Source organism: Heptranchias perlo, chromosome 28, assembly GCF_035084215.1.
Source record: "Heptranchias perlo isolate sHepPer1 chromosome 28, sHepPer1.hap1, whole genome shotgun sequence".
NCBI classification, from domain to species: Eukaryota; Metazoa; Chordata; class Chondrichthyes; order Hexanchiformes; family Hexanchidae; genus Heptranchias; species Heptranchias perlo.
The window spans coordinates 7,959,508-7,972,737 of NC_090352.1; the positions used below are offsets into that span (position 1 = coordinate 7,959,508).

A 13,230-nucleotide genomic window follows, 5' to 3' on the forward strand; every position below is an offset into this window, starting at 1 on the left:
CGCTTTACAGCCAATGAAGTACTTTTTCTTTTAAAAGTGTAGTCACTGTTGTAATGTAGGAGATGCTGCAGCCAATTTGCGCACAGCAAGGTCCCGCGCACAGCAATGTGATTATGACCGGATCATTATTTTTTGTGATGTTGGTCTGCTATTCTGGACACTTGCGTACCAGCCATGGCATTTTGGCCAGTGCATATGCGCAGGCCTCGTAACGTTACAACTAACGTGTGCCACTACCACTGGACCCAGGAAGACGCAGTAATAAAGGATCTTCCTGGCTGTTGGTCTTTTTAAAAGAATAACACCGTGGCAGGTTAATTTTAACATGGCCGCTGACCTCCCTTTTGATTACATTCTGGGATGTTTTGGCTATAGTATTATGGATTTCGTGGTTTTTTTTTTCAATGCAGTCCAATGATCCTGATGGTTGGCCAGTCATTGAAAGCCTCTTAAATAGGACAGCTGCAATTGTGAAGGCTAACTGATTTTTATTATTTGTTCTTAAGATGTGGCGACATTGACAAGTGAATGTGTACTCATGGTTCTGGAGTAGCAACCCAGAGATCATAACTACTAGGCTACCGTACCTGACATGAACGTTGGGGTGCATAAATCCAGTCTGCTGGCACTCACTTGGACTTCTGCAAGATATTCGGAGGGCCTTTGGTGTCTGTGAAGCCCTCCCCTGGCAGGAATCATTCCCTCTGAATAGAAGTGGGAAAGGGGAAAAAAAACTGGCAAAAAAAAAAATCCAAAAATGTCACCAGCCACAATGACATCATTAAAGTATGTGGTCCTAGTTATAGAGGCAATAGAGGGACATATAGGCTTAGATCTGAGGAAAAATGGAGCAGAACCTTCCATCTGGAATATATTTTCATTGAATAGAGAATCTATTAATGAACTTTGAGCCTACGGGCGCTTTCTGATCCGTAGCTTAACGTTGTCACTAGGATTTCAGTGAGTGTGTGAGCAAAATTTTCTTATGTTTACTTGAACTCTCAAAAGCATAGGGATCCATACAATTATGGATTTTGTCCTTTTCAAATGTGAATTGAACCATAGATGCTCTTTAGAATACTGAGGTGAAAACGCAAACAATTTGTGATTGAAGAGTAGTGTGCAAGGAGCATATTGGCACAACACTGAAATGTATTGGATTTACATTGAAACATGCTATTGTTACTGTGGAGGAGGAAAGGGATGTGGGTGTCCAGGTACACAAATCACAAACAGCTAGTGCACAGGTACAAAAAGTCATCAAAAAGGCTAGTGGAATGTTGGCCTTTATCTCAAGCGGGCTGGAATACAAAGGGGAGGAAGTGATGCTTCAATTGTACAGATCCTTGGTCAGGCTCCATCTGGAGTACTGCATTCAGTTCTGAGCACCGTACCTCAGGAAGGATATATTGGCCTTGGAGGGGTATTGCACAGATTTAATCAGAATTATACTAGGGCTTAAAGGGTTAAGTTATGTGGACAGGTTGCATAAACTTAGCTCGTATTCCCTTGAGTTTAGAAGGTTGAGAGGAGGATGAAGTAGATGGGATTGCTGCAAAGAATAAAGCAGACAACCTACGTTTGTAGGTAGCTACGTATTCCGGTTTGTTTGAAAGCCTCTTGGGTCATCGGTTGAAGAGTTAGCCTAAACATAATGTGCTTGTGTTGACCTGTACTTAAATCTGGATTTACTGATGCTGCATGCCAGATCAAGAAAGCCACTAAGTTGGGGTAGACCCATGGATTTCATTAATGATTTACTAATCACTTCCCCAGCTGAGCTGCTGGTAATTATTTTTAATATATATTAAAATGTTTTTATATTTCCCCTCTTTTTCAACAAGAGCTGCTACTCTCTTGTACCTGCTGATGTTTCTGAAGATCAGAGTTTTATTTGCCCGGCCAGCCTTTGTGCTGTTAGTGAAAAGTGAGTTGATCTGGGTGAGGCCTAGCAGCACTGCCAAACTGATGTTTCCACCTGGCAATGTTTGAATGTAGCCTTCCTCTTGAGTATTTGGGTCAGCAACTGCACATTGCATTATTCCCAACAGCGTGCTCCAACTTGGGAAGATGCCGAGGTGTAAAGCTGTTTCCCAAACAAGCATTTATCAAGATTTAGCAATATTTTGGGAATTCCAATCGTATCATTTTGTGTTGTGCCCCATTAAAATCCAGTGTCTAAACGTCCTCTGTATATTGAAGGCATAAAAACTCGCAGAACATAAAAGCTTTTATGTTCTGGCTTTGAAAAGGAGTTGAAGTAAAAGGCCTTACCCCATTTGCACTGTCACACAAAGGCTAATGGAATCCCTGAACACACTCTCTCTTTCCCCCCCGCCCCCCCCCCCCCAAAAAAAAGCTGTTGAGGCTAGGTCCATTGAAAATTTGAAAACGGAGATTCATAGATTTTTGTTAGGCAAGGGTATTAAGGGTTATGGAACCAAGGCGGGTTGATGGAGTTAAGATACAGATCAGCCATCATCAGGCTCAAGGGGCTGAATGGCCTACTCCTATTCCTATATTCCTAAGTTGTTAGTGAAGTGAATATGCTCTGAACTGTACTGTGGCATGAATTCACCTCCCATCCCTCATCCCCCAACCTGCTGGATGCAATTTCGGTACCAGTGTGATGCTGATATTTTCACCTCTATAACTCCGCACTACAAAGAGAGCGCGTGAAGACATTACAGACGGGCAGTTAGGCTGGATTCATTGTAACTGGGTCCTGGAAATGGTATTTCTTTTTCAGGTGTATTACATAGAATTTACAGCACAGAAACAGGCCATTTGGCCTAACTGGTCTATGCCAGTGTTTATGCTCCACACGAGCCTCTTCCCACTCTGTTTCATCTCACCCTATCAACATATCCTTCTATTCCTTTCTCCCTCATGTATTCATCTAGCTTCCTCGTAAAGGCACCTACGCTATTTGCCTCAACCATTCCATGTGGTAGCGAGATCCACATTCTAACCACTCTCTGGATAAAGAAGTTTTTCCTCAATTCCTTATTGTATTTATTACTGACTATCTTTATCTTTATATTTATGACCATAGTTTTGGAGTCCCCCACAAGTGGAAACATTGTATTTGGAGTCTTCCCCGCCACCCCCGCTGTCGGCATTGCTCATTTGATAGAGACATCCAGATTTTGTGCAACCTCTATCTAATATCTTTTGGCATTAAAGACATTTCCCAAAAAGGAAATTGTCAGTTTTTGCCTTGTGTAGGGAAAAGCTGATTTCTGCTTTTAATTTTCCCCAGTGATGATAATTTGTTCTTTTAACAGCCTCATCACTAAGGAACATGGATTCTTCTGAATTGGAGTTTGGAGCGTCAACAGCCGACAGCACTGCCGAGTCTCCCGTGGTGGTGGAGGAATCGTTCTTCAGTACGTTGGACGTCTTTCTGTTCTCCCTTATTGCTGGGTTTGCAGTCTATTGGTTTGTCTTCAGAAAGAAAAAAGAGGAAATCCCAGACTACAAAACAATCCAGCCACAGTAAGTGTTTAAACAAAAATTCCTGGGAAGTCTTCATCGGGAACTGAGTTCTCCACGGACAAAGAAAAAGGAGTCTCTTTCTTGTAGCTGTTTTAGATGCTTTCTGTCTGTATTGCACTTGATCTGCTCCTTTCTATAGCTTTTACACACTTCACTTTGTGGTTTGTATGTACTTCTGTGACCTTGTCTCCTCTCATTATTTCTGTAAGTCTTGCTTATGTGTTCCTTTTAATGGTGTACTCCATTGCTGTCTTTTAGCTTTGATGTTTGTATGCAGTAAGATAGCAGCCCAACAAGTACCTTAATACTATGATTGGTGGCTCAGACCCTCTACAAGCTTTTGCAACATGTGCAGGCGAGAGAGAACTTGAGGCTGGGAGAGGTGAGCAAAAGGGGGCCTGGTGTTGCCTTGGATGGAGCTGGGTAGAGATCGCTAAGGGGGAGTGGGAAGTTTGGGAGTGTTGCAGATAATCTAGGGCCTGTCTGCAGTCAAGATGGATGGGGATATTGGGATCTGGCAACATCTGAAAGGAAAACTTGGGACCTGGCAGCACTTGGGTCTTGGGTTGAGTCAGTCCTGGCAGGGAACTTGGGATCTCCTGCTTAAGCAAGTGCCAGTCAAGGCAGACACTGAACAAAAGGAAGAGGAAACTGTCCAGAACCCTGGGTACCTGAGAGGTGCCTCAGCAAGCAGCACCAGAGTACTGAAATTACGACACCTCCTCTTCCCAACAGTAAAGTTATAAAGGAAAGAAAGACTTGGAATTTATATAGCGCCTTTCACCACCTCAGGATGTCCCAAAGCGCTTTACAGGCACTGAAGTACTTTCAAAGTGTAGTCATTGTTGTAATGTAGGAAACGCAGCAGCCAATTTGCACACTGCAAGGACCCACACACAACATAGAAAATAGGAGCAGGAGTAGGTTATTCGGCCCTTCGCACCTGCTCCGCCATTCAATATGATCATGTCCAATCCTCTCTCTCAATACCATATTCCTGCGCTCTCCCCATGCCCCTTGATGCCTTTTGTGTCTAGAAATCTATCTCTCTCCTCCTTAAATATATTCAGTGACTTGGCCTCCACACCCTCCTGTGGTAGAGAATTTCACAGGTTCACCACCCTCTGAGTGAAAAGATTTCTCCTCATCTCAGTCCTAAATGTCCTACTCTGTATGCTGAGACTATGACCCCTCGTTCTGGACCCCCCAAGCCAGGGGAAACATCCTCCCTGCATCTAGTCTCTCTAGCCCTGTCAGAATTTTATACGTTTCAATGAGATCCCCTCTCATTCTTTTAAACTCTAGTGAATACAGGCCTAGTCGACCCAATCTCTCCTCATACGACAGTCCTTCCATCCCAGGAATCAGTCTGGCGAACCTTCGCTGCACTCCCTCTCTGGCAAGTATATCCTTTCTTAGGTAAGGAGACCAAAACTGCACACGGTCCTCCAGGTATGGTCTCACCAAGGCCCTGTATAACTGCAGTAAGACATCCTTGCTCCTGTACTCAAATCCTCTTGCAATGAAGGCCAACATACCATTTGCCTTCCTAACTACTTGCTGCACCTGAATGTTTGCTTTCAGTGACTGGTGTACAAGGACACCCAGGTCCCTTTGTACATCAACATTTCCCAATCTGTCACCATTTAAATAATACTCTGCCTTTCTGTTTTTCCTTCCGAAGTGGATAACTTCACATTTATCCACCTTGTACTGCATCTGCCATGTATTTGCCCACTCACTCAACTTGTCTTTGCATCCTCCTCACAACTCACAATTGCACCTAGTTTTGTGTCGTCAGCAAACTTGGAAATATTACATTTGGTTCCCTCATCCAAATCATTGATGTATATTGTGAATAGCTGGGGCCCAAGCACTGATGCCTGCGGTATCCCACTAGTCACCGCCTGCCACCCCAAAAAAGACCCATTTATTCCTAGTCTCTATTTCTTGTCTGTTAAACAATGTTCAATCCATGCCAGTATATTGCCACCAATCCCATGTGCTTTAATTTTGCACACTAACCTATTATGTGAGACTTTATCAAAGGCCTTCTGAAAATCGAAATACACCACATCCATTGGTTCTCCCTTATCTATTCTACCAGTTACATCCTCAAAAAACTCCAGGTTTGTCAAACACTATTTCCCTTTCATAAATCCATGTTGACTTTGTCTAATCCCGTTGATATTTTCTGAGTGTCCTGTTATCACATCCTTTATAATAGACTCTAGCATTTTCCCTACTACTGATTTTAGGCTAACCGGTCTGTAGCTCCCTGTTTTCTCTCCTTTTTTAAATAGTGGGGTTACATTTGCCACCCTCCAATCTGCAGGAACTGTTCCATAATCTATAGAATTTTGGAAGATGACAATCAATGCATCCACTATTTCCATGGCTACCTCTTTTGGTACTTTGGGATGCAGATTATCAGTCCCTGGGGATTTATTGGCTTTCAGTCCCATTAATTTCTCCAGCATCTTTTTTTTACTAATACTAATTACCTTTAATTCCTTCTTACTAGTCCCTTGGTTCCCTAGCATTTCTGGGAAGTTATTTGCATCCTCTTTCGTGAAGACAGAACCAAAGTATTTGTTTAATTGCTCTGCCATTTGCTTGTTCCCCATTATAAAATCTCCTGTTTCTGACTGTAAGGGACCTACATTTGTCTTCACTAATCTTTTTTTCTTTTTACATACTTGTAGAAGCTTTTACAGTCCGTTTTTATGTTCCTTGCAAGTTCACCCTCATGCTCTATTTTTCCACTCTTAATCAATCTCTTGTTTCTTTTTTACTGAATTCCAAACTGCTCCCAATCCTCAGGCTTGCTACTTTTTTGGCAACTTTATATAACTCCTCTTTGGATGTAATACTATCCTTAATTTCTTTTGTTAGCCATGGTTGGACAATTTTTCCTTTCGTGTTTCTTGTGCCAGAAAGGAATGTATAACTGTTTGCAATTCATGCATTCATTCCTTAAATGTTAGCCATTACCTATCCACCATCATGCCTTTTAATGAAGCTTCCCAATCTATCATAGCCAACTCATTCCTCATACCTTCACAGTTTCCTTTGTTTAGATTTAGGACCCTAGTTTCAGATTGGACTACTTCACTTTCCATCTTAATGAAGAATTTTATCATGTTATGGTCACTCTTCCCTAAAGGACCCTGCACAACAAGATTATTAATTAACCCCTTTTCATTGCCTATCCACCGTCATGCCTTTTTAAATGAAGCTCCCCAGTCACTCCTCGTACCTTTGTAGTTTCCTTTGTTTAGATTTAGGTCCCTAGTTTCGGATTGGACTACTTCACTTTCCATCTTAATGAAGAATTCTATCATGTTATGGTCACTCTTCCCTAAAGGACCTCACACGTTAATTAACCCCTTCTCATTGCACAATACCCAATCTAAGATAGCCTGTTCCCTGGTTGGCTCCTCAACGTACTGGTCTAAAAAACTATCTTGTACACACGCCAGGAATTCATCCTCGACAGTATTATTGCTAATTTGGTTTGGCCAGTCTATATGTAGATTAAAGTCACCCATGATTACTGTAGTACCCTTGTTACATGCATCTCTAATTTCCTGTTTGATGCTGTCCCCTACATTACCACTACTGTTTGGAGGCCTATAGACAACTCCCACCAGTGTTTTCTGCCCCTTGGTGCTTCTTAACTCCACCCAGACTGATTTTACACCTTGATTTTCTGAGCCAATAGCCTCTCACTATTGCTCTGATTTCATCCTTTACTAACAACGCCACCCCACCTCCTTTCCCTTTTTGCCTGTCCTTCCTAAATATCGAATACCCTTGGATATTCAGCCCCCAGCCTTGGTCACCTTGCAGCCATGACTCTGTAATTGCAATTATATCGTATCCGTTTACATCCATTTGCACTGTTAGTTCCTCCACCTTATTATGAATGCTTCGTGCATTCAGATACAGTGCCTTTAGATTTGTCTTTTTAATATTTTTAGACATCTTAACATTTTTTTGTACTATGGCCCTATTTGTCTTATTACCATTTTTTCTTACCTGGACCCTATTTGTTAGTGCACTCTTGTTGGTACGCTCTGTCCCTTCCTGACACAATCTGGTTATTCTTACCCCAATCACTTTCCTGTACTGCTTCCTTGTCTTTTCTCTTTAGCATTCTAGATTTCTCTCCACCAGAACCCTCCCCACCCTTATTTAGTTTAAAGCTCTATCTACCTCCCTAGTTATTCGATTTGCTAGAACTCTGGTCCCAGCATGGTTCAGGTGTAGTCGGTCCTAACGGAACAGCTCCCTTTTCCCTTTTCGTGGGGCACTGGTGTCAGTGCCCCACGAATCAAAACCCACTTCTCCCACACCAATCTTTGAGCCACACATTCATCTCTCCGATCCTATTGACCCTATGCCAATTTGCTCATGACTCAGGTAATAATCCAGAGATTGTTACCTTTGTGGTTCTGCTTTTTAATTTGGTCCCTAGCTGCTCAAACTCTCTCAGCAGATCCTTTTTCTTAGTCCTATGTGTGGTTGGTACCTAGGTGGGCCACGACCACTGGATCCTCCCCCTCCCACTCCAAGTTCTTCTCCAGCCCGGAGGAGATGTCCTTAACCCTGACACCAGGTAGGCAAAATAGCCTTCGGGACTCCTGCTCCTGGCTGCAGAGAACAATGTCTATCCCCCTAACTATACTGTCGCCTACTACAACTACCTTCCTTTTTACTTTTTCCGCCCCCCCCCCCCCCCCCCACTTGAACGGCTTCCTGTACCATGATGCCGTGGTCAGTTTGTTCATCCTCCCCGCAGTCCCCGCACTTGTCCACAAGGGTTGCAAGAACCTCTAATCTATTGGACAAGCGCAGGGACTGAGGCTCCTGCAGTACTACCTCCTGGATCTCCGTACCTGCCTCACTCGCAGCCAAACCCTTCTGTCCCTGACCACGTGTCAATTCTGAAGTATTTAATCTAAGGGGTGTGGCTATCTCCTGGAGCAAAAGGTCCAGGTAACTTTCTCCCTCCGTGATGTCTCGCAATGTCCGCAGCTCGGACTCCAGCCCCTCAACCCAGAACTGACGTTCCTCGAGCCACAGACACTTAACGCAGATGTAGTCGCCCTGGACAAAATGTCCACAAGCTCCCACATATTGCAGCAGCAACACATCTCCTGTTCTCCCATTATTTTATTTACCTGGTTTAATTTATTACATTAATTAAATTAAGTTCAGTTTTTAAAATGTTGTTATATGCTATATGTTAACTTAAAACATAGCCCACAGTCACTCCCAATCACTTACCTGCCCTCACCTGTGATGTCAAACTGCAGTTTTCTCTTGCAGGTCTGCTGCTGCTTTTTTTCCCCACTCTCTGGCCTCGGTCTGCTGCTGCTTAGGTCCGCTGCTGCTCTGTGGAAAAAGTTAGGAAAAGCAAGGCAAAGCAAAGGAGCACCTCTTCCCCCAACTCCCACACTTACCAAACTCTCAAGTTTTTCACTCTGTACCCACTGCATTCAGTGCCGGTTGCACTCACAGGCCCCTGTATTTATACTGTTGGTGACTCGGATGAGTGAGCACTGCTCTGCTACTGTTTCAGGAACCTGTTTAACCGAGCTAACTAATTAACTAACTACAGCAGCACTCTAGTAGGAGAGCTTGCTTGTTTGTCTCTGCTTAAGCCTGACAGAAACTTAAAAATTTAAAGTTTAAAATTTAACTTACAGTTGACCTTACTTAAAAGCTGATAGCAATTAAGGCTAAGGAAGTTAAAGATAGTATCAAATTGAAAGAAAAAGCATACAATTCCAAGAAGATTAGTGGCAGGTCAGAAGATTGGATTAAATATAAACAGCAAAGAATGACTAAAAGAATAATAAGGAGGGAGAAATTAGAGTACGACAGAAAGCTAGCTAGAAATATAAAAACAGATAGTAAAAGTTTCTACAGGTATTTAAAAAGGAAAAGAGTAAGTAAAGTGAGCATTGGTCCTCCGGAGAGTGAGTCTGGGGAATTAATAATGGAGAATAAGGAAATGGCGGATGAATTGAACAGATATTTTGCGTCCGTCTTCATTGTAGAGGATACAAATAACATGCCAGAAATAATTGTGAATCAAGAAGTGAAAGGGAGAGAGGAACTTAAAACATTTACAATCACCAGGGAAAGTGTTCTGAAAAAAATATTAGAACTAAAAGCTGACAAGTCCCCAGGTCCTGACGGACTTCATCCTAGGGTCTGAAAAGAAGTGGCTGCAGAGATAGTAGATGCATTGGTATTAATTTTCCAAAATTCCCTAGATTCTGGAAGGGTCCCATCAGATTGGAAAATAGCAAATGTAACTCCTCTATTCAAGAAAGGAGGGAGACAGAAAGCAGGAAACTAGAGGCCAGTTAGCTTAACATCTGTCATAGGGAAAATACTAGAATCTAATATTAAGGAGGTTATAGCAGGGCACTTAGAAAATCTCCATGCAATCAGGCAGAGTCAACACGGCTTTGTGAGAGGGACATGGTATTTGACTAATTTATTAGAGTTCTTTGAGGAAGTAACAAACAATGTGGATAAAGGGGATCCTGTGGATGTGGTGTACTTGGATTTCCAGAAGGCTTTTGACAAGGTGCTACTATACAAAGTAAGAGCTCATGGTGTACGGGGGTAATGAGACGACCACTTTGGCAGGAGGAATAGAAAAGCAGTGTATTATTTAAATGGAGAGAGATTGCCAAACTCCAAGGTACAGAGTGATCTGGGTGTCCTAGTACATGAATCACAAAGTTAGTATGCAGGTACAGCAAGTGATTAGGAAGGCAAATGAAATGTTGCCATTTATTGCAAGGGGAATGGAATATAAAAGTAGAGATGTTTTGCTACAGTTGTACAGGGCATTGGTGAGACCACATCTACAATACTGTGTACAGTTTTGGTCGTCTTATTTAAGAAAGGACATAATTGCTTTAGAGGTTGTTCAGAGAAGGTTCACAGGACTGATTCCTGAGATGAGGGGGTTATCTTATGAGGAAAGGTTGGACAAGTTGGGCCTGTATACACTGGAGTTTAGAAGAATGAGAGGTGATCCTGAGGGGACTGGAAGGGGTAGATGCTGAGGATGTTTCCCCTTGTGGGAGAGACTCGAACTAGGGGACACAGTTTTAAAAATAAGGGGTCTCCCATTTAAGACGGAGATGAGGAGAAATTTTTTCTCTGAGGGTAGTGAGTCTGTGGAACTCCCTACCCCAGAGAGCGGTGGAGGCAGGGTCATTGAATATTTTTAAGGCTGAGTTAGATAGATTCCTGATTAACAAGGGAGTCAAAGGTTATAGTAGGTAGACTGGAAAGTAGGGTTGAGATCACAATCTGATCAGCCATGATCTTATCAAATGGCAGAGCAGGCTCGAGGGGCTGAATGGCCTACTCCTGGTCTTAATTTGTATGTAACACTAGATTTTAAGAGATTAACCCATACAAAGTTGAGATAATGACCAGATAATCAGTTTTAGTGATGTTCGTTGAGGGATAAATATTAGCCAGGGAGAAGACCCCTGCTCTTCATCAAAATATTGCCTTTGGATCATTTACATCTACCTGAGGGCAGACGGGGCCTCGGTTCAATGTCTCATCCAAAACACAGCACCTCTGACAGTGCAGCATTCCCTCAGTACTGCACTGAAGTGTCGGCCTGGATTATGTGCTCAAGTCTCTGAGTGGGACTTGAATCCACAACCTCTTCTGACTCAGCAATGCAAATGCTACCACAGAGCCATGGCTGACACCAATTTACTATTTAGTAGAAGGCAGAACTCCTTGTGGGAAGAGGAAAGAAGCAACAGAGCATGCTTATCGGCAGTGCCATAGTAGGCTAAATGTTGCTGTTTAGGCTGACAGATGAGCTACAACTTGGTTGAAGTGTAGACACGTGTGGCTGTAACTGTAACCGCCATGTCAACGTCTTAAGGAGAGGACGAGCATCGAGCATAAAATTATTGAGTTGGGGAGCCTAATTAATACAGCAAGTATAGACCGTTTATTATTCTGAGATATTTCCGTGGTATCAGACTCAGGAATCTATCTCAAGAAATGGGATAGATGAAATTGACATGCCATGAACAACTTGCATTTATTTAATATTCCTCTTGAAGCAACTAGTTAATTCCCTTTTAACATGATTTACAGACTCTGCTTCAATAACAATTTGTGGCAGAGAATTCCACATTCTAATCACTCTGCAAATAATTTTTTTTTCACCTTTCCTTATAATTCTTTTTGTGATTACCTTAAATTTGTGCCCTCATTATTTTTGCTGATCAGTTTTTTAAAAATCCATCACTTAACCAACAACAATAACTTGCATTTATATAGCGCCTTTAACATAGTAAAACGTCATAAGGCACTTCACAGGAGTGTAATCAAACAAAATTTGATACAGAGCCACGAGATATTAGGACAGGTGACCAAAAACTTGGTCAAAGGTAGATTATAAGGAACGATCCCAGGAGGAGAGAGAGGTAGAGAGGCGGAGAGGTTTAGGGAGGGAATTCTAGAGCTTAAGGCCTAAGCAGCTGAAGTCACAGCTGCCAGTGGTGGAACAATTAAAATTGGGGATGCGCAAGAGGCCAGAATTTGAGGAGTGCAGAGATCTCGGAGGGTTGTAGGGCTGGATGAGGTTAGAGATAGAGAGGGACAAGGCCATGGAGCGATTTGAAAACAAGGATGAGAACTTTTAAATCGAGGCGTTGCCAGACTGGGAGCCAATATAGGTCAGCGAGCACAGGGGTGATGGGTGAATGGGACTTTGTGTGAGTTAGGATACAAGAAGCAGAGTTTTGGATAAGCTGAAGTTTATGGAGGGTAGAAGATGGGAGGCCGTCCAGGAGAGCATTAGAATGGTCACGTTTCAGCAGCAGATGAGGCAGGGGCGGAGACGAGCAATGTTACGTAGGTGGAAGTAGGCGGTCTTGTTGATGGAGCGGATATGGGGTGGGAAGCTAATCTCGGTCAAATAGGACGCCGAGTCGGTGGCTAAGAAACAGAATTTGTGGCGGGGACCAAAGATAATGGCTTCAATCTTCCCGATATTTAGTTGGAGGAAACTTCTGCTCATCCAGTACTGGATGTTGGACAAGCAGTGTGACAAATCAGGAGGCAGTGGAGGGTTTGAGAGGTACTGGTGAGGTAGGGCCTGGTGCCGTCAGCATACATGTGGAACCTGATGTGTTTTTGGACGATGTCACTGAGGGAAAGCATGTAGGTGAGAAATAGGAGGGGGCGAAGGATAGATCCTTGGGGGACTCCGGAGGTAACAGTGTGGGAGTGGGAAGAGAAACCATTGGAGGTGATTCTGTTATTGTAACTCTTAATCTTGAAGACCTATCTCCTGTCTCCCTTTAACTTTTTTAGATCTTCATTAACTCCTCATCCCTAGTAATATCCTAATGAATCCACACTACATATTTCATTGCTTACTAAAATGGTATACAATACTCCAACTGTGGCCTAACTAAGTTCAACATTATTATTTCCTTTTGTGTATGCTGTGCCTCCAGATATGTCTCTTTGCCTTTTTTATGACTGTATCTATTTGTAATGTTGCCTTTTTAATGAGCAGTGTCTGCTTCTCTACTCCATTTTAAAATCTCACCATTTCAGATGCATTTCCTTTTTCATCAACCTGACCCCAAAGTGAAATTGCATAGATTTCACCATTTGCCTCGCCCATCAGTGTTTTCACTCAGTCACATGAGAGAA

At 42.8% G+C, this 13,230-nt stretch overlaps 1 protein-coding gene across 2 annotated transcripts in view; it reads left to right on the forward strand.

Annotated features, from left to right (window-relative positions):
- The window catches only part of porb (P450 (cytochrome) oxidoreductase b), a 103,978-nt gene that overhangs the window by 24,190 nt on the left and 66,558 nt on the right, over positions 1-13,230 (forward strand). For both annotated transcript variants that reach the window (XM_068007995.1, XM_068007996.1), the window contains exon 2: positions 3,288-3,498. In XM_068007995.1, coding sequence (XP_067864096.1) covers positions 3,305-3,498 — 194 coding nt within the window. In that variant the 5' untranslated portion in view covers positions 3,288-3,304. The remainder of the gene's footprint in view (positions 1-3,287; positions 3,499-13,230) is intronic.